Genomic DNA, 26776 nt, shown 5'->3' with positions numbered 1-26776 from the left:
TCGACTGGGAGACGTTTCGGCTGCTTCTACTGAAACTAATTAGTGTGAGAAAAATGGAGATCGGCACGGAAATAAGCCACAAAATAAGGGTAAACGAAAAGCTTTAAACTTTTATTTAATGTCTGTTTAAGCCAGGTTTGCCGACTAACTCAACGTGTCCTGTCTTTAGGGCGTAAATTACAGAGGTTGTTGTTGTTTTCGCTATGGACCACGCACCACCAAGCGACCAATTCTCGTTATTTGCAAGAGTTTTTTTACATTAATGTTTTTTCCTGAATTGAGAAATGTGTGTTATTCTACGATGGGATGAGTACCCATTTACGCTTTTCTATTACGTTTTAACATTCAAGCCTACATTATGACCCAAAAAGTGGTTTCTTTTGTTGACGTGGGCCACGCTAGAAATTCTGTCGTTGGACACTGTCTCACTATCTGACTGCCCATCGGTATTTTTATTTTGTCACTGACAGTCCGGACTGTACATTTCTGGTTTAATCTTCATTAATAATCAACCTTTGGCTTAAGCATTGGCCTGGTGTCAGACGACTGACTTCAGTCCCAGTGAATCACCTCTAGTACATGTATAGGGCCTGTGAGAGATATGGGTTCTCGGGAGTTCCGCGTGGGAGCACTCGTGCATATACCGGAAGTTTGGGTTAGAACCTTTGCGGTACACGGTCTTCGTGCATGAGCGTTGGGCGAATGGAACGTTTTCTAACCTCAACTTCCAGAACATGTGCCAGCTCACGGAACTCCCGAGAACTTGTATTTCTAATAGGCCTAGTATTAATGATACATCATGTAATAGATGTCTATTCCCAAAAGGAAATGTTGAGGATTTTCCTGTCCACACTTAAAAGCTCTATACCATTTCCTACCTGACATTTTCATAATTGGCAATTAATAGCTCAGGGGATCACACTTTTACTGGAAAAAACCTCCGAGAGCATAAGCAGAGCATTTAGCAGGCTATTCTCTAAGATGCAGATTTTTCGTTTGTCCTTTTGGGTTTTTTTTTTCTCAATCTATACACCACCCTTTAATCTTTCCACCCCATAATTTTATGTGGCCCTGTGTGGTTGAAATCTGTCTTTAATGGCTATTTTAAATCAATTAACCCTGTGTTGAAATGCTTTCACCAGACATTTGCAAAGTTCTGTGGTAGTTACAGTTTTGTACACATTAGCTTGTGGTTGTCGCATCTTAAAATGGTACTAAAACACCACTACAGATCAGCCACTGTTAGAAAGATTATGGTATCCACTGTAAATGACCTAAAATTTTGTCCCAAAGTGCATTTTCAGAGGCAGATAATTGGCTTTATATATTTTATTGTAGGATATTTGTACTGTCCAAACAAACTTTAGAACACCTAAGGTAAATAGAACTCTCAGAATCAGGAAAAATAAGCAGCTGAATCATGGATGAAATTTGAGGTCATTTATAGTAATAGTTACACAGGACACTTATGCTCTTAAACCCATGAAATGAAATACAGCAGATTCTTGGTTTGCTAATACATATATAATGATTTTGATTCTCTCCTCATATGCAGTCTGCAATAAAGTCAAAACTAATGGAACTTGGAGCATATGTGGGTGAGTAATATTAACATTAATATCTTCAGTTCTGCTGTACTGGAAAAACTTCTAATTGATACTTTATCTTCCGTAAACTCAAACCTTATGCCAAGTTAATTAGAAAGATAAATTAAGGCACTTGAGCACGATTATGAAAATTGTATGTGGTTTAAAACCCATGACACCCAAATACTGCATACGTTTGAGGAGAAATCTAGTAGTTTGAATATTGGTTTGTTTGTTTCAGAAATTAGTATTTTTTTCATTTATTTTTATTGTTTTTGGTAGATGAGGAACTGCCAGATTACATCATGGTCATGGTTGCTAACAAGAAAAGCCAGGCTGCCATGACAGAAGACTTGAACCTTTTTCTGGGAGCAAACACAGAAAAGTTTACTTTATGGTACTGTGCAGTGCTTTCTGTACAGTTGTGTGTTTAATAATGGGAAAAAATTCCCAGCTTTGTTGTCGTTTTCTGCCTTCATGTTTTACTTGATCTTAATAATGAGAATTCCTTAAATGTCTCTGTCAGCACAGGAGATCATTCCTCGACCCATAAGGCCGTGGATTGAAATGTACTGCTTGTTTGTTTGCAGTTTTAGTCAGACGTTTTGTCAGGTACCTGGAAAAGTGTCACAGCTTACTCTGGGCTGAAGACAGAATAAATACTCTTGAAAATGGGTACACTCTTATGTCCTAAGAAAGTAAACTTTGATGGACATCCTCATTATTCGGCTCTAACTTCCACATATGTATGTTTAAGTGTCCTGAAGGCATGGAAGCTGTATTGTGAGGACAAATACCTTACACCCGTTTAACTGATCAATAACTTTACCATTTCTGTTGGCTAAAGGCTATCTCCACCAAAGAGAACCTCACAGCTATTTGATTTAGTTATACATTTATTTGATTAGTGTTTTATGCCGTACTGTAGAATATTTCACTAACACAACAGCATTATGGTGGGAGGAATCCAGGCAATGCTCGAGGGAAAACCACGCCCATCTGCAGGTTGCTGGAAGACCTTCCCACGTACGCCCATAGAGGAAGCCAGCATAAACTGGACTTGAACTTACAGTGACTGCATTGGTGAGAAGCTGCTGGGTATTTGAGCCCTGCTGGGGCTGACCCCCTCAGCCACCAAGGCCCCCTACAGCTATTTGTTATATAAATGAAATATTCTCCAAGATGATGTACAACATCAAATCAGTACATAGTTTGGGGATATTCTCAGGCTTCTTACCACACCTTGACTTTATCTCATACAAATAGCCACAACTAAAAGAAGTGTCTTGCACTTTTTGTCATTGTTTCTAGGTTACAGAACCTTCTGGTCAGGTTGCAGTCTATTTCAGTGTGTAAGTATATATACTTTACAGATTGTTTGTATTTTAGGAGTGTAGCAGGCTTCAAGTGCTTAAAACTAACCTGATTATAAACTGATAAAGAGAAAGTACAGCTAGCAGCCCAGTGTGTATGATATGTTATAATGTACCAGAGTTACCGACCCTGAAATTTTTGGTGCCTTGGAGTTATAGCTGGCATGAAGTGAATTTGACACACCAAAAATATCAGGATTTCCAAACAAACTATCTGACAAGGGTTTGACTATCACTGTTTATTTTATTAAACACAGGGAGATTGATTGTCACGAATGTTAATCTAATTGTTTAGGTTACAAATCACCAGTATGGAGTTTATTATTTGGTTAATATTTCAGCATCAAAAAAGAAAGAAGCTGTAGAGAAGTCTGCAAAGGCTGTAAAAGAAACAACAGAAAAGGTCACAGACAAAAAGAGTACCAAGTCAATTCATAGGAAATCAACAGAAAAAGCAGAGAAAACCTCACCGCCTGCTAAAGTCAAAGAAACAGTGAGTAAACCTCACAAACCATCACAGGTTATGAGGGAAACTTCACGAGAAAAAGGCCCTGCAGTTTCTGTAAGTACAACTGCTCACAAGTCACACAAGGCCACTCCCAAGACAGTGGCTAAGTCTGAAGTGGCTGAAGGGACTGACAGTGAAACGCAGAAGAGCTCTCAGTCCAGTAAGTCCAAACCTCTTGAGGCACAGGCATTAACAAAAGTGACTAAAACTTCCCAAGATGAAGCTGAGGAACATGTAATTGAGGATCATGCAACTGGTGAGACACACAGTGAGGAAGAGGGTAAGGAGGAGACAGAGGTTACCACGGCAACAAAGGTCTCACAAGAAGACGAGGAGCCAGAGTTCACTGTCAAAGCTGAATATGGTAACTATGACAGCTGGAAACTTTCTGAATAATATACCCCATCTATCAGAAAAAAAGAGACGTTATGCTTGTCAACTTTTATGAATGAAGTTAACTTTCCTCATATTCATGACATTAACACAAATTCTTACTTCTGATCGGAAAATCACTTTAAAGTAAAGTTTGATTGTGGTGGACTTAGTGACTTCCAGTTTCTACCACAATGATATGTTCAAGGAACATGGCATGTGGTGCAGTGTTATGGTTACAGCAGTGTTTTGTGATACTGTTCAATCCTTGTCACTGCCTGTTCATGAAGATGACCCTAATTCCTCAACATTTTCACATATGAAAAGCAACTTTCAGTGCAATTTATGCCAATTTTTAATTTAATTTTGGAGACAAAACTACATTGGTTAGATTGACAAATTTCAGGGTGGCGCAAAATGTATAATTTTATCAGTCTACACAGGACATTGCCTTTAGATTATGCAGGAATATTAAAACCCAGCTGCCCCTGTGGCCCATATGTCAGAAGGGTGATAAAAGCTGTTCTGTCATCATTTTTTTTGTGGTGTAAAAATAATCTTCATATTTGCATAATACTACTATTATACGTATGTGTCATCAGATGAATTCAGTGAAGAGTTTTCACAAGAGGCAGAGAGGGCAGCACAGGCAGAGGAGGCCAAGAAACAGGCGTCCAAGGGGAGGCCAGCTACCATGAGCAGCCCAAAGAGTAATCTCCCTTCACTAGAGGAGTCTGCTCAGGTTACCAGGCGATCAACTACAGTGTTTGCTCGGATAACACCCTTGGTCCCCACTACAAAGCCTACAGAGGCTGTGGTGGTCAGGTCTGTTCCACTCTCATCCCGTCTAGGTGCCATGACGGATATGTCCAAAGCTCCTTTGTCTAGTCGTGTTGCAAGCTCCAGCAGGAAGGTGTCCATACAAGACGAGGATCAAGTTTACCAAGTACCCAGCAGGGATCCTCCCAGAAGGGTAAGCAGAGTGCACTTTTGTAACTACCATGCTACCTTACTCCCTGTAATTACAATAATACCCATAAGTACCATACTACCCATAACTGCTATAATCCCTGAAAACTACCATGCTCCCTGTCACTACCATACTGCCTATAACTACAGTACTACCCATAACTGCCTATTACCCAACAAGCATGCTCCCTGTCACTACCATAACTTCATATTGTACTTTGTCTTCACACTGCAACCAGTCTTCATACACTGTGCCCTGTCTTCATACTGGGCCCTTTCTTTACACCATGCGCTGTCTTCACACCGTGCCCTATCTTCACACAATGCACTGTCTTCACACTATGTCCTGTCTTCATACTGGGCCCTGTTTTCACACTCTGCGCTGCTTTAATACCTTGCCATGTTTTTAGACAGTGCCCTGTCTTCATATCGTGCCCTGTCTTCATGCTGTGCCCTGTCGTCACACTGTGCCCAGTCTTCATATGTGCCCTGTCTTCACACTGTGCCCTGTATCACAGTATTGTACCCAGCTTTTTTGGTATTGGAAGAATTCATTGCATTGGCTTTGTAATAGTTGACTTCCATGTGACATGTGAGTGTTGACTTCCATGTGTGATATCTCCCCCTGACATGTGAGTGCTGACTTCCATGTGTGATATCTCCCCCTGACATGTGAGTGTTGACTTCCATGTGTGATATCTCCCCCTGACATGTGAGTGCTGACTTCCATGTGTGATGTCTCCCCCTGACATGTAAGTGTTGACTTCCATGTGTGATATCTCCCCCTGACATGTGAGTGTTGACTTCCATGTGTGATATCTCCCCCTGACATGTGAGTGCTGACTTCCATGTGTGTTATCTCCCCCTGACATGTAAGTGTTGACTTCCATGTGTGATATCTCCTCCTGACATGTGAGTGTTGACTTCCATGTGTGATGTCTCCCCCCGACATGTGAGTGTTGACTTCCATGTGGGATATCTCCCCCCGACATGTGAATGTTGACTTCCATGTGTGATATCTCCCCCTGACATGTGAGTGTTGACTTCCATGTGTGATATCTTCCCCCGACATGTGAGTGTTGACTTCCATGTGTGATATCTCTCCCTGACATGTGAGTCTGTTGACTTCCATGTGTGATATCTCCCCTTGACATGCAAGTCTGTTGACTTCCATATGTGATATCTCCCCCTGACATGTGAGTCTGTTGACTTCCATGTGTGATATCTCCCCCTGACATGTGAGTGTTGACTTCCATGTGTGATATCTCCCCTGACATGTGAGTGTTGACTTCCATGTGTGATATCTCCTCCTGACATGTGAGTGTTGACTTCCATGTGTGATGTCTCCCCCTGACATGTGAGTGCTGACTTCCATGTGTGATATCTCCCCTGACATGTGAGTGTTGACTTCCATGTGTGATATCTCCCCCTGACATGTGAGTGTTGACTTCCATGTGTGATATCTCCTCCTGACATGTGAGTGTTGACTTCCATGTGTGATATCTCCCCCTGACATGTGAATGTTGACTTCCATGTGTGATATCTCCTCCTGACATATGAGTCTGTTGACTTCCATATATGATATCTGTTGTGGTGTTACAGGCTATAACCGGCTCCAGCACAGCGATCAAGAGAAGGATGCCGGGCTCTGTACTGGGAACAGTGAAGACTCGCCGAATGGTCGAGGAGACTGAGGAGGAGGAGGAGTATGACCCATTGAACCCCGCTGTCGGCAGTGTTGCCAGTGTTGTCAAGGTCAGCGCCAGAAGGTCAGCAACAAATTTTTTCACAAATTTTAATTTCTGATTTTGCATTCTGAAAAAAATAATGAATAGTCAGTGTTCAAAAGCATTGATTAAAAATCTTAACAAAGGATAATGTGAATGTGAAGTTTTGTATTCAAGTGATTGAATGGTTAGGGTTTACAAAGACAGATTTGGTGCCAACTGAATCGAAAGGCAATAAACAGTATTTCCTGTCTCGTATTCAACCTAAGAAAGACTTCATTTACAGGTATTCTTATGAAGAGTATTAGAGCTGTCAGTTTTATGAGAGGGGTGGAAGTACTGGGTGATTGATGTCCTTTATACTTTTGTACTGTAGATCCAGTGTGCCTCGCAATCTGCAGGCAAACAAGTCTCTGCTGATGAGGGCAGTGGATGAGGCAACTAAGTCTGTGAGCAGAAACAAGGCTGTGGTATCTGGTAAGTCATACATGTACAAGGTTACATGAAAACATAACATTACAGGAAACATATCATGTTCATGACTCCAGTTGAAGGGATACAGAATTGACGCTGATTGGCTGGCAGGGGAGATAGGCTATCCTGGGCTAAAGCCTGCAACCTTGGCCTCTCTTGAATAAATGTAGTACTTATACTTAGCCTGAACTTGCGTATCTCTTACAGCAAACAATCAGTGATGATTCTGCATCTTTTTATTGCCGGCATTTAGTAAACAGGCCTCAGAGTCTTCCTGTATTTCCTATATTTTCATTTATTTTCCAGATCCTCCTATATTTTCTTATATTTGTTCAAAACTTCCTATCTTTCCTATATTTCTGCCAAAAGGCATCTCAGTATTAGCTGTCACTGACAACCTTCTCGTAGTTTTTTGCCTTGCCTGTAACCTGTAAAAATACAAAGAAAGTTCTCGGCTGTCTTCTTGGGGTATAAAAATGGCTTTGAGCTAAAGAGCAGTCATACCAGCATTGTCATATTGAATATACTGAGTGCTGAGAGGTATAGATGGTATCTGTAAGAGTTTGAATATATGATATCATTATGCAGAGATGACTGAAATAATGTGTCTATGTCAAAAGCGATGTCAAGCATAAAGTAACGAAATACGTGAAAACTTTCTGAGGTTAGGGAAGTATATATGTGTATAGAGTGTATGTGACAAAAGCTGAATTATAAACCTGGTCACTCCTAAATGGTTATTTATTTACATTCTACCCTACCCAGTAGAAATAGGCTGTTTAGCATGCTGTATCTTTATTGTTGTAGCCAGCACAGTTTTTATTAGTTAGTGGTTGTGTGCATCTCCAGTTTTTTATCACATTGTTTGATTTTAGGCAGTGCATACATACCTGTTGGCCGAATGGTAGAACGAGTGACGGCTAAATCAAGGTCGCTGTTCACGCGGTCCAAGCATGACGAGATCATGAGGTCACTGAAGCGTGAAGTATTGCAGCAGCCCCCTGCTCCTGTAGACCCTGAACACCTTAGCGAGGAGGGCAGTGCTGGCGAGGGTAAGCATGAGAACGCCTTCTGTAAACTCAAATATGAGTCAAACCAATGTTTCCAGCTGTTGTTTTCTACAGCCCCCTGCTCCTGTAGACCCTGAACACCTTAGCGAGGAGGGCAGTGCTAGCGAGGGTAAGCATGAGAACTCCTTCTGTAAACTCAAATCTGAGTCAAACCAACGTTTCCAGCTGTTGTTTTCTACAGCCCCCTGCTCCTGTAGACCCTGAACACCTTAGCGAGGAGGGCAGTGCTAGCGAGGGTAAGCATGAGAACTTCTGTAAACTCAAATCTGAGTCAAACCAACGTTTCCAGCTGTTGTTTTCTACAGCCCCCTGCTCCTGTAGACCCTGAACACCTTAGCGAGGAGGGCAGTGCTAGCGAGGGTAAGCATGAGAACTTCTGTAAACTCAAATCTGAGTCAAACCAACGTTTCCAGCTGTTGTTTTCTACAGCCCCCTGCTCCTGTAGACCCTGAACACCTTAGTGAGGAGGGTAGTGCTAGCGAGGGTAAGCATGAGAACTTCTGTAAACTCAAATCTGAGTCAAACCAACGTTTCCAGCTGTTGTTTTCTACAGCCCTCTGCTCCTGTAGACCCTGAACACCTTAGTGAGGAGGGCAGTGTTAGCAAGGGTAAGCATGAGAACTCCTTCTGTAAACTAAATTTGAGTCAAAGCAACGTTTCCAGCTGTTGTTTTCTACAGCCCTCTGCTCCTGTAGACCCTGAACACCTTAGTGAGGAGGGCAGTGTTAGCAAGGGTAAGCATGAGAACTCCTTCTGTAAACTCAAATCTGAGTCAAACCAACGTTTCCAGCTGTTGTTTTCTACGGCCCCCTGCTCTTGTAGACCCTGAACACCTTAGTGAGGAGGACAGTGCTAGCGAGGGTAAGCATGAGAACTTCTGTAAACTCAAATCTGAGTCAAATCAACGTTTCCAGCTGTTGTTTTCTACAGCCCCCTGCTCTTGTAGACCCTGAACACCTTAGTGAGGAGGGCAGTACTAGCGAGGGTAAGCATGAGAACTTCTGTAAACTCAAATCTGAGTCAAACCAACGTTTCCAGCTGTTGTTTTCTAAAGCCCTCTGCTCCTGTGGACCGTGAACACCTTAGTGAGGAGGGCAGTGCTAGCGAGGGTAAGCATGAGAACTTCTGTAAACTCAAATCTGAGTCAAACCAACGTTTCCAGCTGTTGTTTTCTACAGCCCTCTGCTCCTGTAGACCCTGAACACCTTAGTGAGGAGGGCAGTGCTAGCGAGGGTAAGCATGAGAACTTCTGTAAACTCAAATCTGAGTCAAACCAACGTTTCCAGCTGTTGTTTTCTACAGCCCTCTGCTCCTGTAGACCCTGAACACCTTAGTGATGGGGGCAGTGCTAGCGAGGGTAAGCATGAGAACTCCTACTGTAAACTCAAATCTGAGTCAAAGCAACGTTTCCAGCTGTTGTTTTCTACAGCCCTCTGCTCTTGTAGACCCTGAACACCTTAGTGAGGAGGGCAGTGCTAGCGAGGGTAAGCATGAGAACTTCTGTAAACTCAAATCTGAGTCAAACCAACGTTTCCAGCTGTTGTTTTCTACAGCCCTCTGCTCCTGTAGACCCTGAACACCTTAGTGAGGAGGGCAGTGTTAGTGAGGGTAAGCATGAGAACTCTTTCTGTAAACTCAAATCTGAGTCAAACTAACGTTTCAAACTGTTGTTTTCTAATGGCTTATATGTGTTTGCACTGGTTAAAGGATGGCAAATATGTGTGAAGGATTGCTAATACATGTACATGAATGTGTGTAGGATGCCTAATATAAGATGGGAGCGAAGGTCTGCCAGCAATATTGGGATAGTTGTGGGTTTCCCCCAGGCTCTGTCTAGTCATGGTGTAAATTGTAAAACAATATGTATAGAAGATGGCTAATATGTGTGTAGAGTGACTTCTGTGTGTTAGGAATGGCCAAAATAAGATGGCTAATATGTGTGTAGGATGGCACCTGTGTGTGTAGGGTGGCCAAAGTAAGATGGCTAATATGTGTGTAGGATGGCCAAAATAAGATGGCTAGTATGTGTGTAGGATGGCCAGTATAAGATGGCTAATATGTGTGTTGGATGGCTAATAAAAGATGACAAATATGTGTGTAGGATGGCCAAAATAAGATGGCTAATATGTGTGTAGGATGGCCAAAATAAGATGGCTAATATGTGTGTAGGATGGCCAAAATAAGATGGCTAATATGTGTGAAAGATGGCTTATGTGTGTGTAGGATGGCTAATAAAAGATGACTAATATGTGTGTAGGATGGCCAAAATAATATGGCTAATATGTGTGTAGGATGGCCAAAATAAAATGGCTAATGTGTGTAGGATGGGGAATAAAAGATGACTAAAATGTGTATAGGATGGCCAAAATAAGATGGCCAATATATGTGAAGGATGGCTAATGTGTGTGTAAGATGGCTAATAAAAGATGGCTAATACGTGTGTAGGGTGGCCAAAATAAGATGGCTAATATGTGTGTAGCATGGCTTATGTGTGTTTAGGATGGCTAATGAAAGCTGACTAATATGTGTGTAGGATGGCTAATGTGTGTGTAGGATGGCTAATACAGGATGACTAATATGTGTGTAGGATGGCTAAAATAAGATGGCTAATACATGTGTAGGATGGCTAACGTGTGTGTAAGATGGCTAATAAAAGATGACTAATACCTTTGTAAGATGGTTAAAATAAGATGGCTAATATGTTTGTAGGATGGCTAATGTGTGTGTAGGATGGCTAATAAAAGATGACTGATATGTGTGTGCAGGATGGCTAAGATAAAATAGATAATACATGTGTAGGATGGCTAATGTGTGTGTAGGATGGCTAATAAAAGATGACTGATATGTGTGTGTAGGATGGCTAAGATAAAATAGATAATACATGTGTAGGATGGCTAATGTGTGTGTAAGATGGCTAATAAAAGATGGCTAATACGTGTGTAGGATGAGTGAATTGAGATGGCTAATGTGTGTGTAGGTTGGCAAATAAAAGAAGGCTAATATGTGTGTTTGATGTCTGATGTGGGTGCAGGAAAGAAATATTTCTGAAAATTGTTGTTATCCAGTCAGCCACTTAAACCAGTTAATTTATTTTTACATTATTCTCAAAATTTTCAAGTGAAGGCAACTTTTCTTCCAGAGGACACATGCTGCATCTTGAAATGTGTGGTGTGTATATCATACAATTTGAGAAGTCCACTATTTTTGTTGCAGAGCCAGAAATGGACACTGCAGAGCAGCATGTCTTGGTGAAGCAAGTATCTGGCAAAACACCAGAGGTCAGAGTGGAGGATGTGATGGAGGAGAATGATTATCCCACTGATTATAACGACAGCAGGCTGGTAGATGTCGCGTATGTTTACAAACAGGAAGCTGGTGAAGAGGTGGTGGAGATGGTTGAAGGTGGAGACCTCCTACAGGTACAGAATGATCAAGAGCTGTCAGGCCATATGGAAACAGAAGGAGACGAAGTGGAGGAGGAGCTGTTTCTAGTCAAGGCGGAGCCTGTCATTGTCAAGGCCAGACAGAAGGAACCTGTCGTTACTTACACGCCCACTCAGTTGGTTCCACCCAGAGCTGAGGTAGAACCTTCTCAGAGGGAGCAAGCCAAAGTTTCTGCCCAATCTGTTAAAAGGTTCGTCCAGCAAGAGTAAGTTTTAGAGTATGTTTATTCATACTGGCATGAAACTCCACTGGCGCTTTTGAGTGTGTTGAATGTAGGTTGAGGTGGCTTTCTGATAATTTTATTTTTTTGTGTTTTTGTTTTGTTTTTGCCAGATAAGTTCAGCTGTAAACTTACAAATGTTCTTGGAACTCTGTAACTTTCAGCTTCCATAAGTGTCGTGTTCTCTCCTGTCATTTTGATTTGTTTGTCAACGTATATGTACACCAAATATCTTTTATGGGCTGCATCTTGGAAATGGTTCTATATCTGGATAGTTTAGTTTCTTAGCTGAGATATTCATTTTTTCTCCATCTGTCTTTTTGACAAGATAAAATGTTGCCGAGACAACATCCTCATAACTTATGCAGCAAAATCGAATGATTGTACCGTAAATCTCAACCTTTTAGCACATGAAATAGCGCCATTCAGGGCAATTTATGTGCATCCTTATTTGATTTTAGAAACAAAACTACATTGGTTGAATTGGCCAATTTCAGGGCTTCACAAAACATGTAATTTTATCATGCCTTGTATGCTTGTATAAACATCTTGTAAACACACAAAAGAGTTGAAGAATTACAGCTCAGATGCATTTGTAGTTGTGTGGTGACATGTATTTCTGTGGTAGTGTACTTTATTAATACTGCATCAGGCTTTTGGTGACAGCTAGAATTATTCAATTCCGTTAATGGCGGGGAAACTGGTACAGTAATAGTGAAGGAGATTAGAGAAAGAGAATGATATTTAGGTGGGACATGGTGTATAGCCTAGCAAGCTCAGGTAGCTTTTGGTTTTTGTTGGAGGCCGTTTGATTTGCTCCACTATCTATTTAAAAGCTTACAGCAATTGTAGGGAAGATATTGTGATTCTCTCAGACGTGTATTTGGAGTAAATTCTTTTACTGTGAATGAGAATTTGGACTAATAAGACATGGGCAATAAGACATGGGGCAAAATAATTTCAGTTGATGATTATTTGTAATAATGCTCCTGTCAAATGCAAAAAGACCATGTAATATATGACAATGGTTTTGTTGCAGCAGAATATGTGTTAGCCAGGTGCAAATCACAGTTTTCATTATTTTGTTGATTGTGTTTCAGTAAAACTGCAGAGGAGATAGATAAAACAAGGTTTATTGTCACGCTGGACGGGGTTGATCCCCTCAAGTTTGAAGCCAAAGATCCACCCACAGATGTGGATGACAGTAGCTCTGTGTCCAGTGTCAGTAATGTGGGCAGTGTTGTCCCCATCGTTCATGTGCTGCCAAAGAGGCAGAAAGTGGAGACCGTGTCCATCAACCTCACAGGATCAGATGGCAAGTGTATCATCTGTTAATATGAGATCAGTTATTCAGTGTGAAAAGATCGTTAGTACCAGTGCACAGGTTGTTAACCTCACAAGAACACATAGTAAAGGACAGTTGTGTAACGCTACACATCTGTACACTACCATCTGTAGTTTATATGCAAAAAATACAACCAAATTCTTCTGCTGTGGCCCTTAAACATGTACCTGTATTTTCTGGCTTTTAAATTATTCCATAGTTGGGGATATTAATTAGGGTTTCTCTGTTTGTCCGTCATGCTGTGCTTTCCATGCAATAACTGCTGCATACATGTATATCCTCTCATTTTGGTAACATTTTGTGTGCAGGTTGATTTGCGTGGAACCCCAGATCAGTTTTGAAAATCCGCCCAACCTGTGCATCAAGTTTGCACGTTTAGTGATTTCCTTGATTCTAGTAGGTCGTTGGTTTCCCTGCAATGGCTGCTTAAAATATTTATGTATGTAGATTGATTTTGTGCTTATGAGTTGTGGTATCTGAATTTGAGTTGTTTAAGTACATTTTATCCCAAACTTTCATTGACACACACAGTATTATATTACCCCATTGTCCTATGGTGTTCATTCTATGGCCGAGGGGGTTAGCAATATAATTGCTGGTGGCTGTTGTGTAAGTGAAATATTCTTGAGTACGCCGTAAAACACCAATCAAATAAATTAATAGATATGGTGTTTATTGTTATGTGATCTATTTCTCTTAGCTGAAAATGATGACGAGGAGGATTCTTCCATGGCTGTTACAAGTAACAAGAAAACAGAGAAGTGTAAATTCTGGCCTGCCTGTGCTAATGGGAATCAGTGCTCGTATCATCATCCCTGCACACCTTGTCGGTGAGTCCCCATCTGAGTGTAAATTCTGACTTGCCTTGTGCTAATGGGAATCAGTGCTCGTATCATCATCCCTGCACACCTTGTCGGTGAGTCCCCATCTGAGTGTAAATTCTGACTTGCCTGTGCTAATGGGAATCAGTGCTCGTATCATCATCCCTGCACACCTTGTCGGTGAGTCCCCATCTGAGTGTAAATTCTGACTCGCCTGTGCTAATGGGAGTCTGTGGTCATATCATGGTCCCTGCACACCTTGTCGGTGAGTCCCCATCTGAGTGTAAATTCTGACCTCGCCTGTGCTAATGGGAGTCTGTGCTCATATCATCATCCCTGCACACCTTGTCAGTGAGTCCCCATCCAAGTGTAAATTCTGATTCACCTGTGCTAATGGGAGTCTGTGCTCATATCAATCACCCCTGTACACCTTGTCGGTGAATCTCCGTCTGAGTGTAATTCTGATTCACCTGTGCTAATGGGAGTCTGTGCTCATATCATCATCCCTGCACACCTTGTCAGTGAGTGCCCGTCTGAGTGTAAATTCTGACTTGCCTGTGCTAATGGGAGTCTGTGCTCATATCATCACCCCTGTACACCTTGTCGGTGAATCTCCGTCTGAGTGTAAATTCTGACTGACCTGTGCTAATGGGAGTCTGTGCTCATATCATCACCCCTGTACACCTTGTCAGTGAGTCCCCGTCTGAGTGTAAATTCTGACTCACGTGTGCTAATGTGAATCAGTGCTCATATCATCATCCCTACACACCTTGTCGGTGAGTCCCCATCTGAGTGTAAATTCTGACTCGCCTGTGCTAATGGGAGTCTGTGGTCATATCATGGTCCCTGCACACCTTGTCGGTGGAGTCCCCATCTGAGTGTAAATTCTGACTCGCCTGTGCTAATGGGAATCAGTGCTCATATCATCATCCCTGCACACCTTGTCAGTGAGTCCCCATCCGAGTGTAAATTCTGATTCACCGGTGCTAATGGGAGTCTGTGCTCATATCATCACCCCTGTGTACGCCTTGTCGGTGAATCTCCGTCTAAGTGTAAATTCTGATTCACCTGTGCTAATGGGAGTCTGTACTCATCTCATCATCCCTGCACACCTTGTCAGTGAGTGCCCGTCTGAGTGTAAATTCTGACTTGCCTGTGCTTAATGGGAGTCTGTGCTCATATCATCACCCCTGTACACCTTGTCGTGAATCTCCGTCTGAGTGTAAATTCTGACTGACCTGTGCTAATGGGAGTCTGTGCTCATATCATCACCCCTGTTACACCTTGTCAGTGAGTCCCCATCTGAGTGTAAATTCTGACTCACGTGTCCTAATGTGAATCAGTGCTCATATCATCATCCCTACACACCTTGTCGGTGAGTCCCCATCTGAGTGTAAATTCTGACTCGTCTGTGCTCATATCATCATCCCTGCACACCTTGTCAGTGAGTCCCCATCTGAGTGTAAATTCTGAATTGCCTGTGCTAATGGGAGTCTGTGCTCATATCATCATCCCTGTACACCTTGTCAGTGAGTCCCCCATCTGAGTGTAAATTCTTGAATTGCCTGTGGCTAATGGAGTCTGTGCTCATATCATCATCCCTGCACACCTTGTCGGTGAGTCCCCATCTGAGTGTAAATTCTGACTTGCCTGTGCTAATGGGAGTCTGTGCTCATATCATCACCCCTGCACACCGTGTCGGTGAGCCCCCGTCTGAGTGTAAATTCTGATTCGCCTGTGCTAATAGGAGTCTGTGTTCATATCATCACTCCTGTACACTCTGTCTTTTAAGTCTCCACCTGAGTGTAAATCCAGTTAAAGGGATGGTCCAACACTAGTACATGTAGCACAGTCTGAAAATCATGGCTTCTTAACAAGTGTATATGGAACAGAGCGTGGCACAAGGTGCCGAGTGTATTTTTAATCTCGTTCTTTCATTTCTTCACAGCTCATTCCCTAACTGTAAGTTTGGGGACAAATGTCTCTATATACACCCCAACTGTAAGTATGATGCCAAGTGTACCAAACCTGACTGTCCCTTCACCCACGCCAGCAAGAGGCCCGCGGGTATAAGGCAGGCTGTACCACAATGTAAGTAGTCTCGGTACACGTAAATAGCAGTTATCAGTGTTGGGGAAATACATAATTCTATATTACGCGTAGATAAATTGATGATTAGGGCTTAGTGCCGCTTAGTGTAGAAAAATGGATGAAATAGACATGAAAGTGGCATTGAATTATTAGCACTTTTATGAGCATATCTGTGAAAGTGGTGGTATTTAGTGCTGTGTTCAGGTGATTAAAATCCAGTAGTCAGACAAGGAGATGAACGTGCTCCAAAAGTTAACCTTTTCTAAAGGCCTATGCATTAAAATTTTTGTATCAGATTTGGCTTTTTTTTTCATTTATTTTCTCCGGTAGAATCGTGTAGATAAAAGCAGTGGTCACTCAAATGGCTTACTGGTAAATTGCACAAATATATCGCACAAGTGCAAACAGATGGAAGGGTAGCAAGATGTAATCTTTTGTTACAATCTCTGAACTTAAGCTGATGTTGGACCCCATATATACTCCTAATATCAGCACATAATACCTCAGTGTGGATTCTAATGGAGGCCTGACAAATGCCCAATAGTCTGACCTTTGACACCATTTTATTGATGTCATCATGATTACTTTACAAAAAGGACATTGTAACACTGAAGATGTTGCGCTACAATCCATTTTTGACACGACAATTGACACGGATTAAACATACATGATAAACGCAGACCCATTCTCTGTTCAAATGGCCAAAATGCCTCACATGCAAGAAAAATCCATCAACAAAATATTCTTGGATGGTTCATGTCATATTGTCCAATTCGAAGCTGTATCGACACGACTGACTTCCTGTGTGAGCCGGACAAGTTTGTGAAGTAGGAAGTAGGCCTGTAACAGGATGAGTGTATGTTTATCAGTGAGAGGTGCTCTACACTGTTATCATGATTTGACACAGCACAGCTTAGTAACAGGGTTCGCACAGATAAGAAAATAAATTTCAGGACCTTACAGGACTTTGTAGGACATAAAAGACTAAATTCAAGAACCTACCAGAATTCAAAACTGAAGCGAAATGTGGACATGGCGTAAACACCATCCATGACGATGTGTGTGAATGACATTGTTGTTTTTTGCCATTTTTGAAAGACAAACTCCCTTGAGAGCAACTCTAAACTCATTTTGTGGGCAGTTGTAAAGACCAAGGTGACCCTGATGTTGGTCAGTGAGCTCCTTCTCAGATGTCCACTGTGAAAAGCTCCTTTACCACGTGACACCACCCTCAAGTGTGAAATTCCCCAGTTTGTGTACAATAATTGGCGGTTGGGCTGTTGTTCACCTTCATCTGTTAACTTCCCACTCCACTGTGAAAAGCTCCTTTACCACGTGACACCACCCTCAAGTGTGAAATTCCCCAGTTTGTGTACAATAATTGGCGGTTGGGCTGTTGTTCACCTTCATCTGTTAACTTCCCACTCCACTGTGAAAAGCTCCTTTACCACGTGACACCACCCTCAGGTGTGAAATTCCCCAGTTTGTGTACAATAATTGGCGGTTGGGCTGTTGTTCACCTTCATCTGTTAACTTCCCACTCCACTGTGAAAAGCTCCTTTACCACGTGACACCACCCTCAGGTGTGAAATTCCCCAGTTTGTGTACAATAATTGGCGGTTGGGCTGTTGTTCACCTTCATCTGTTAACTTCCACTCCACTGTGAAAAGCTCCTTTACCACGTGACACCACCCTCAAGTGTGAAACTCCCCAGTTTGTGTACAATATTTGGCGATTGGGCTGTTGTTCACCTTCATCTGTTAACTTCCCACTCCACTGTGAAAAGCTCCTTTACCACGTGACACCACCCTCAAGCGTGAAATTCCCAGTTTGTGTACAATAATTGGCGGTTGGGCTGTTGTTCACCTTCATCTGTTAACTTCCCACTCCACTGTGAAAAGCTCCTTTACCACGTGACACCACCCTCAAGTGTGAAATTCCCCAGTTTGTGTACAATAATTGGCGGTTGGGCTGTTGTTCACCTTCATCTGTTAACTTCCCACTCCACTGTGAAAAGCTCCTTTACCACGTGACACCACCCTCAAGTGTGAAATTCCCCAGTTTGTGTACAATAATTGGCGGTTGGGCTGTTGTTCACCTTCATCTCTTAACTTCCCACTCCACTGTGAAAAGCTCCTTTACCACGTGACACCACCCTCAAGTGTGAAATTCCCCAGTTTGTGTACAATAATTGGCGGTTGGGCTGTTGTTCACCTTCATCTGTTAACTTCCCACTCCACTGTGAAAAGCTCCTTTACCACGTGACACCACCCTCAAGTGTGAAATTCCCCAGTTTGTGTACAATAATTGGCGGTTGGGCTGTTGTTCACCTTCATCTGTTAACTTCCCACTCCACTGTGAAAAGCTCCTTTACCACGTGACACCACCCTCAGGTGTGAAATTCCCCAGTTTGTGTACAATAATTGGCGGTTGGGCTGTTGTTCACCTTCATCTGTTAACTTCCCACTCCACTGTGAAAAGCTCCTTTACCACGTGACACCACCCTCAAGTGTGAAACTCCCCAGTTTGTGTACAATATTTGGCGATTGGGCTGTTGTTCACCTTCATCTGTTAACTTCCCACTCCACTGTGAAAAGCTCCTTTACCACGTGACACCACCCTCAAGTGTGAAATTCCCCAGTTTGTGTACAATAATTGGCGGTTGGGCTGTTGTTCACCTTCATCTGTTAACTTCCCACTCCACTGTGAAAAGCTCCTTTACCACGTGACACCACCCTCAAGTGTGAAATTCCCCAGTTTGTGTACAATAATTGGCGGTTGGGCTGTTGTTCACCTTCATCTCTTAACTTCCCACTCCACTGTGAAAAGCTCCTTTACCACGTGACACCACCCTCAAGTGTGAAATTCCCCAGTTTGTGTACAATAATTGGCGGTTGGGCTGTTGTTCACCTTCATCTGTTAACTTCCCACTCCACTGTGAAAAGCTCCTTTACCACGTGACACCACCCTCAAGTGTGAAATTCCCCAGTTTGTGTACAATAATTGGCGGTTGGGCTGTTGTTCACCTTCATCTGTTAACTTCCCACTCCACTGTGAAAAGCTCCTTTACCACGTGACACCACCCTCAAGTGTGAAATTCCCCAGTTTGTGTACAATAATTGGCGGTTGGGCTGTTGTTCACCTTCATCTCTTAACTTCCCACTCCACTGTGAAAAGCTCCTTTACCACGTGACACCACCCTCAAGTGTGAAATTCCCCAGTTTGTGTACAATATTTGGCGATTGGGCTGTTGTTCACCTTCATCTGTTAACTTCCTACAATAAAAAATTTATGTGCACTCTCGCCATTTTGTCCCAGGCGACATGGGTTGTTTGTCAAGAGTTACCGCCCCTATCACAGTTATGCTGAACAGGTTAATCTCTAGTTTGTTAGGTATGCTGTGTGTTTATCTGTGCCAGTCAAGATGGCAACATGTTCGGCTGTACGATAAATATCCATGATCCAGGTCTGCAAACTTTGGTTATTTATTTTTTTTAATTTTGATTGGTGTTTTACGCCGTACTCAAGAATATTTCACCTATACGACGGCGGCCAGCATTATGGTGGGAGGAAACCGGGCAGAGCCCGGGGGGAAACCCACGACCATCCGCAGGCAGAACTTCCACATACAGCCAAAGAGGAAGCCAGCATGAGCTGGACTGTACTCACGGCAACCGCATTGGTGAGAGGCTCTTAGGTCATTACGCTGCGCTAGAGCTCTAGCCAATTGAGCCACGGAGGCCCCACAAACTTAGGGGTATGTACACAGCCCTGGACAGTAACACTAAGATGCTGCAAGATATGAGTCAGCCAAGTTGCGGCCTGGAGCGGATACTGAAGATGGCGTGGAAAGTAAACCAGGCACAAGTACGATAAAACATGAAAGGTTTTATACTGCTTTACTTTTTCACGTCTGTGACATTAACATCATTAAGCCCCCTGAAATTCAAGCACTTTCAAGGACTTTCAAGGTGTGGAATTTCTTAAAAAAAATTCACATACTTTCCAGGTTTTCAAGGACCTGTGCAAACCCTGTAGTAAATGTATTCTAAGGGAGAGAAAACAGGAAAGGAAAGTTGAGTCAGGCCTTCCTATAGTATAGCCGTTTGTTTTTTAGTGGACGTACCCAGTACAAGTCAACACATACATGCACACTGTCATGGTTTTGTATTTCAGACATTTCCCTGCCCCCTCAGGCGACGGCTGTGTTGTACCCAGTGGCTGCGCCTAACCCTATCAGACCAGCTGTCAACCCCACCAAACCCAAGTGTAAATTCTTCCCCAAGTGTACCAATATGAGTTGTCCCTTCTCACACCCTAAGGTAAGTGTACACTCATGTGGACTTATATTTCCCCAAACTACAGTGAAATTGTTAAACACTGATGTATATATATTTTAAGCATATCTTCTGAAGTAATATTTTGTAATATGTAATATTTACTGTGGAAAAACTTCAACTTGATGTGCTTCTTCTGAAAGAAAATCATCATAGAAAACTATGACATTTGCTAGTTCTTCAACAGACTTCATTTAAAACACTCACTTCATGAGGAATAAAAATGAAACCACCACGTCGATGGGTGAAATAAGAATGTAAGAATATTAAGTTTGGTTTTGAACAAAGGACTTGCTATGACAATGTTTTCCCTTGTTTCAGCCATGCCGTTATGGCCTGTCATGTGCTGTCAAAGCCACCTGCCCTTTCCACCACCCTGCTCTACCCGGTAAAGACCAGTTCAGGTGGTCATCTTCGGGGACTGCACCAAAGGCAGAGCACATTAGGTGAGCAAGCAGATAACTGACTTAAAAGGGATGCAGAATAAACACTGATTGGCTGAGAGTGGAGATAGGATTTCCTGTGTTAAAGCCTCCAGCTGTGGTCATGTTTGAATAAGTGTACAGTGCCTGCCTCATTTACACCTTTCACATTGCCCAGCCAGCAAACATTCTGTATCCCTTTAAGTCAGTTCTTCTTAATGATTTCTTACTGCAAAACGTTGTGTGGCATAGTTGTTGCTGCACCGAACTCTGGGCCATGCTCGCTGTAAATGATTGTATTTTCATGCACATTGAGGTAGCCGTAAAGAATCTCCTGGGAAATGACTTGCTTTCCACAAATATGGCCAATCATTGAGCTCATTTTGCTGGAGAAAATATGTGTCACATGTGGGAAACCTTGAGATTACCTGCTATGTCATTAAATCCACATGAAAGAAATAAATATGAAAAGGTTTTGTATAATTTGCAAACCTAGAAACTGCCTGCCTGGTCATGTGCCTGGATTCACCGACTGCCTGTCCTTGTTTGACAACAGCTGGCTCTGTGTGGTAGACTGTAATACATTAGATCATCAGGTGCCTGGATTCACAGACTGCCTCTCCTTGTTTGACAACAGCTGGCTCTGTGTGGTAGACTGTAATACATTAGATCATCAGGTGCCTGGATTCACAGGCTGCCTGTCCTTGTTTGACAACAGCTGGCTCTGTGTGGTAGACTGTAATACATTAGATCATCAGGTGCCTGGATTCACAGACTGCCTCTCCTTGTTTGACAACAGCTGGCTCTGTGTGGTAGACTGTAATACATTAGGTCATCATGTGCCTGGATTCACAGGCTACCTGCCCTTGTTTGACAACAGCTGGCTCTGTGTGGTAGACTGGGGGATTGTAATACATTAGGTCATCATGTGCCTGGATTCACAGACTGCCTGTCCTTGTTTGACAACAGCTGGCTCTGTGTGGTAGACTGGGGTATTGTAATACATTAGATCATCATGTGCCTGGATTCACAGACTGCCTGTCCTTGTTTGACAACAGCTGGCTCTGTGTGGTAGACTGTAATACATTAGGTCAGCATGTGCCTGGATTCACAGGCTGCCTGTCCTTGTTTGACAACAGCTGGCTCTGTGTGGTAGACTGTAATACATTAGGTCATCATGTGCCTGAATTCACAGACTGCCTCTCCTTGTTTGACAACAGCTGGCTCTGTGTGGTAGACTGTAATACATTAGGTCATTATGTGCCTGGATTCACAGACTGCCTGTCCTTGTTTGACAACAGCTGGCTCTGTGTGGTAGACTGTAATACATTAGGTCATCATGTGCCTGGATTCACAGGCTGCCTGTCCTTGTTTGACAACAGCTGGCTCTGTGTGGTAGACTGTAATACATTAGGTCATCATGTGCCTGAATTCACAGACTGCCTGTCCTTGTTTGACAACAGCTGGCTCTGTGTGGTAGATTGTAATACATTAGGTCATCATGTGCCTAGATTCACAGACTGCCTGTCCTTGTTTGACAACAGCTGGCTCTGTGTGGTAGACTGGGGGATTGTAATACATTTGGTCATCATGTGCCTGGATTCACAGACTGCCTGTCCTTGTTTGACAACAGCTGGCTCTGTGTGGTAGACTGTAATACATTAGGTCATCATGTGCCTGGATTCACAGGCTGCCTGTCCTTGTTTGACAACAGCTGGCTCTGTGTGGTAGACTGTAATACATTAGGTCATCATGTGCCTGGATTCACAGGCTGCCTGTCCTTGTTTGACAACAGCTGGCTCTGTGTGGTAGACTGTAATACATTAGGTCATCATGTGCCTGGATTTACAGACTGCCTGTCCTTGTTTGACAACAGCTGGCTCTGTGTGGTAGACTGTAATACATTAGGTCATCATGTGCCTGAATTCACAGAGTGCCTGTCCTTGTTTGACAACAGCTGGCTCTGTGTGGTAGACTGTAATACATTAGGTCATCATGTGCCTGAATTCACAGACTGCCTGTCCTTGTTTGACAACAGCTGGCTCTGTGTGGTAGACTGTAATACATTAGGTCATCATGTGCCTGAATTCACAGACTACCTGTCCTTGTTTGACAACAGCTGGCTCTGTGTGGTAGACTGGGGTATTGTAATACATTAGATCATCATGTGCCTGGATTCACAGACTGCCTGTCCTTGTTTGACAACAGCTGGCTCTGTGTGGTAGACTGTAATACATTAGATCATCAGGTGCCTGGATTCACAGACTGCCTGTTCTTGTTTGACAACAGCTGGCTCTGTGTGGTAGACTGTAATACATTAGGTCATTATGTGCCTGGATTCACAGACTGCCTGTTCTTGTTTGACAACAGCTGGCTCTGTGTGGTAGACTGTAATACATTAGGTCATCATGTGCCTGAATTCACAGACTGCCTCTCCTTGTTTGACAACAGCTGGCTCTGTGTGGTAGACTGTAATACATTAGGTCATTATGTGCCTGGATTCACAGACTGCCTGTCCTTGTTTGACAACAGCTGGCTCTGTGTGGTAGACTGTAATACATTAGGTCATCATGTGCCTGGATTCACAGGCTGCCTGTCCTTGTTTGACAACAGCTGGCTCTGTGTGGTAGACTGTAATACATTAGGTCATTATGTGCCTGGATTCACAGACTGCCTGTCCTTGTTTGACAACAGCTGGCTCTGTGTGGTAGACTGTAATACATTAGGTCATCATGTGCCTGGATTCACAGGCTGCCTGTCCTTGTTTGACAACAGCTGGCTCTGTGTGGTAGACTGTAATACATTAGGTCATCATGTGCCTGGATTCACAGACTGCCTGTCCTTGTTTGACAACAGCTGGCTCTGTGTGGTAGACTGTAATACATTAGGTCATCATGTGCCTGTATTCACAGGCTGCCTGTCCTTGTTTGACAACAGCTGGCTCTGTGTGGTAGACTGTAATACATTAGGTCATCATGTGCCTGGATTCACAGACTGCCTGTCCTTGTTTGACAACAGCTGGCTCTGTGTGGTAGACTGTAATACATTAGGTCATCATGTGCCTGGATTTACAGACTGCCTGTCCTTGTTTGACAACAGCTGGCTCTGTGTGGTAGACTGTAATACATTAGGTCATCATGTGCCTGTCCTTGTTTGACAACAGATGGGTCTGTGTGGTAGACTGGGGGATTGTAATACATCAGGTCATCATGTGCCTGTCCTTGTTTGACAACAGCTGGCTCTGTGTGGTAGACTGGGGGATTGTAATACATTAGGTCATCATGTGCCTGGATTCAAAGGCTGCCTGTCCTTGTTTGACAACAGCTGGCTCTGTGTGGTAGACTGTAATACATTAGGTCATCATGTGCCTGGATTCACAGACTGCCTGTCCTTGTTTGACAACAACTGGCTCTGTGTGGTAGACTGTAATACATTAGGTCATCATGTGCCTGGATTCACAGGCTGCCTGTCCTTGTTTGACAACAGCTGGCTCTGTGTGGTAGACTATAATACATTAGGTCATCATGTGCCTGGATTCACAGGCTGCCTGTCCTTGTTTGACAACAGCTGGCCCTGTGTGGTAGACTGTAATACATTAGGTCATCATGTGCCTGGATTCACAGACTGCCCGTCCTTGTTTGACAACAGCTGGCTCTGTGTGGTAGACTATAATACATTAGGTCATCATGTGCCTGGATTCACAGGCTGCCTGTCCTTGTTTGACAACAGCTGGCTCTGTGTGGTAGACTGTAATACATTAGGTCATCATGTGCCTGGATTCACAGGCTGCCTGTCCTTGTTTGACAACAGCTGGCTCTGTGTGGTAGACTGGGGGATTGTAATACATTAGATTATCATGTGCCTGGATTCACAGACTGCCTGTCCTTGTTTGACAACAGCTGGCTCTGTGTGGTAGACTGTAATACATTAGATCATCATGTGCCTGGATTCACAGACTGCCTGTCCTTGTTTGACAACAGCTGGCTCTGTGTGGTAGACTGTAATACATTAGGTCATCATATGCCTGGATTCACAGACTGCCTGTCCTTGTTTGACAACAGCTGGCTCTGTGTGGTAGACTGTAATACATTAGGTCATCATGTGTCTGGATTCACAGACTGCCTGTCCTTGTTTGACAACAACTGGCTCTGTGTGGTAGACTGTAATACATTAGGTCATCATGTGCCTGGACTCACAGACTGCCTGTCCTTGTTTGACAACAGCTGGCTCTGTGTGGTAGACTGTAATACATTAGGTCATCATGTGCCTGGACTCACAGGCTGCCTGTCCTTGTTTGACAACAGCTGGCTCTATGTGGTAGGCGGGGGTTTATAATACATTAGGTCATCATGTGCCTGAATTCACAGACTGCCTGTCCTTGTTTGACAACAGATGGGTCTGTGTGGTAGACTGGGGGATTGTAATACATTAGATTATCATGTGCCTGGATTCACAGACTGCCTGTCGTCATATAACATGTTTTTGAATAAGGCGTAAAAAACATTTAATAAGTGAGTAAATATACAAATAAAAACAGATTATCCTTCAGCGGTAAGTGCCAAATCAGTATGGGCTACTGTGGCTAGACTGTACATTCATCCTTTTGTTACTTGTACAGTGGGGAAATTGTAAAACTCTTTCCGTCCTGTATCAAGACGGTCCAAAGCTGTGAACTGATTTGTTCTTTTCTTTAATACATCACCATTATCAGTGTACGTGTGCTCATAAAACATGTATGAAGTACACATGCACTGCAACATCACAGAAGAAAAGCGTTCTGTGGTCAGTTGGACCTTTTGTGTAGCTCGTCCTCGAGTCTCCCACGGACTGGGAATGTGTTGTAGTAGACCATGCATTGTGCTCCAGGATTGAACCTGGATCTGCCGCCTCCAAAGCAGGTGTTCTACCAACTGAGCCATCGGGGCCGGTTGAAAGTTTGGTGACGATGTGTTAAAATGTACTTCTCTTTTCACAGCGATCGCAAATTTGATGAAGGATCAGTCAATCCCGTGACCGTTTCCAGGACGACTAAAGCATGAGTCATTGACAACACGGAATCAGTCTTCGTTGAAGTCACCCATGGTCGTGTACGGTGTATGTCAAGTCACTTCTATGCCCACCTTGTGTGGGCAACAGGTTGATGATCTTCTGTTCACCCTGAAAATATGAATTTCTGTTTTATTGTAACTTAATTGTTATATTGTCAGGTTTGGAATCTGTATTATGTTTAGGTTAATTAAAGAAAAATGACATGATCAGCTAAACAATGATAAAAGGTGGGTGATTTCATAAGCTGGTCACCAGCTTGCTGGGTAATACATGACCAAGTATAATATATGTAGTCAATTGCCTTAAACGTAAATTCATCCAAATTACCTGTGAATGCCAACAGCTAGAAAATCTATCTGCTTGTCTTTGTTTTATTTGATTGTTAATGCCTAAACAGTTTGTCTGTTGTGAGCTCATCATGTTCGAATAAAAATTTTTGACTGAAGTATGTCAGTTTTCAGGCAAGGAAGGTTGTCGAGTTGCCTTGTTGGATTGAGATATATGGTGGACACCATGTACAATCTGTTGATAAGTTTGGGAAGACATTCCTACCAAATCTTCAGATATGTGACAGAAAGGGTCATAGGTTATGCTGGTTAGGACGGTGTTTAGTAAACTGCCACATATTTTTTGGGATTTTGCTTTTCTTGATGTGAACTGTATTTCGGTTTTAATTGTTACTTTCTTCAGTACTTTAGACAAATCGTGATCATAATTGTTCGTTGAACATTTTTTGTGGAGCCTACAGGATTATGCTGAACAGTAAAATGGGTGATTTCACCACTGTACTTCCATTTGTAGCAAACTTAAAACATTTTTGAATGAAGGGCTATCTACATAATCTACTTAATTCTCATGAAATGAAATGACCTGTGTCAAGTATATGTTTGTTTATTATGTTTCATCAACTGTATTGGATACCGTACCATTTGTTGAGAACAAAACTGATGCCAGTTAAATAAATGTGA

At 42.8% G+C, this 26776-nt stretch overlaps 1 protein-coding gene across 2 annotated transcripts; it reads left to right on the top strand.

The window, feature by feature from the left end:
• The first annotated feature begins 10 nt into the window (after window positions 1–10).
• On the top strand, window positions 11–26776 carry LOC135467747 (zinc finger CCCH domain-containing protein 14-like). Of its 2 annotated transcripts, none has more exons than XM_064745581.1 (16): window positions 11–89; window positions 1556–1598; window positions 1869–1983; window positions 2898–2938; window positions 3301–3831; window positions 4442–4812; window positions 6411–6577; window positions 6912–7012; window positions 7885–8061; window positions 11293–11713; window positions 12844–13058; window positions 13789–13918; window positions 15858–16000; window positions 20177–20322; window positions 20659–20783; window positions 25735–26776. In XM_064745581.1, exons 1-16 carry the CDS (start codon window positions 54–56, stop codon window positions 25796–25798), a joined length of 2826 nt encoding a protein of 941 aa, XP_064601651.1. In that variant the 5' UTR covers window positions 11–53; the 3' UTR covers window positions 25799–26776. The 2 variants fall into 2 exon arrangements, with proteins under 2 accessions (XP_064601651.1, XP_064601650.1); XM_064745580.1 differs by having other exon boundaries at window positions 11293–11728.

Source organism: Liolophura sinensis, chromosome 6 (genome assembly GCF_032854445.1).
Source record: "Liolophura sinensis isolate JHLJ2023 chromosome 6, CUHK_Ljap_v2, whole genome shotgun sequence".
NCBI classification, from domain to species: domain Eukaryota; kingdom Metazoa; phylum Mollusca; class Polyplacophora; order Chitonida; family Chitonidae; genus Liolophura; species Liolophura sinensis.
The sequence above is the reverse complement of the archived record's forward strand: the minus strand, read 5'-3'. Positions and strand labels throughout refer to the sequence as shown.

Coding starts and splice junctions, on each gene's coding strand:
- LOC135467747 (XM_064745580.1), top strand. CDS start 54: ATGGAGATCGGCACGGAAATAAGCCACAAAATAAGG. Junction 1,599..1,868: donor GGAACTTGGAGCATATGTGG/GTGAGTAATATT, acceptor TGTTTTTGGTAG/ATGAGGAACTGCCAGATTAC. Junction 4,813..6,410: donor GCAGGGATCCTCCCAGAAGG/GTAAGCAGAGTG, acceptor GTGGTGTTACAG/GCTATAACCGGCTCCAGCAC.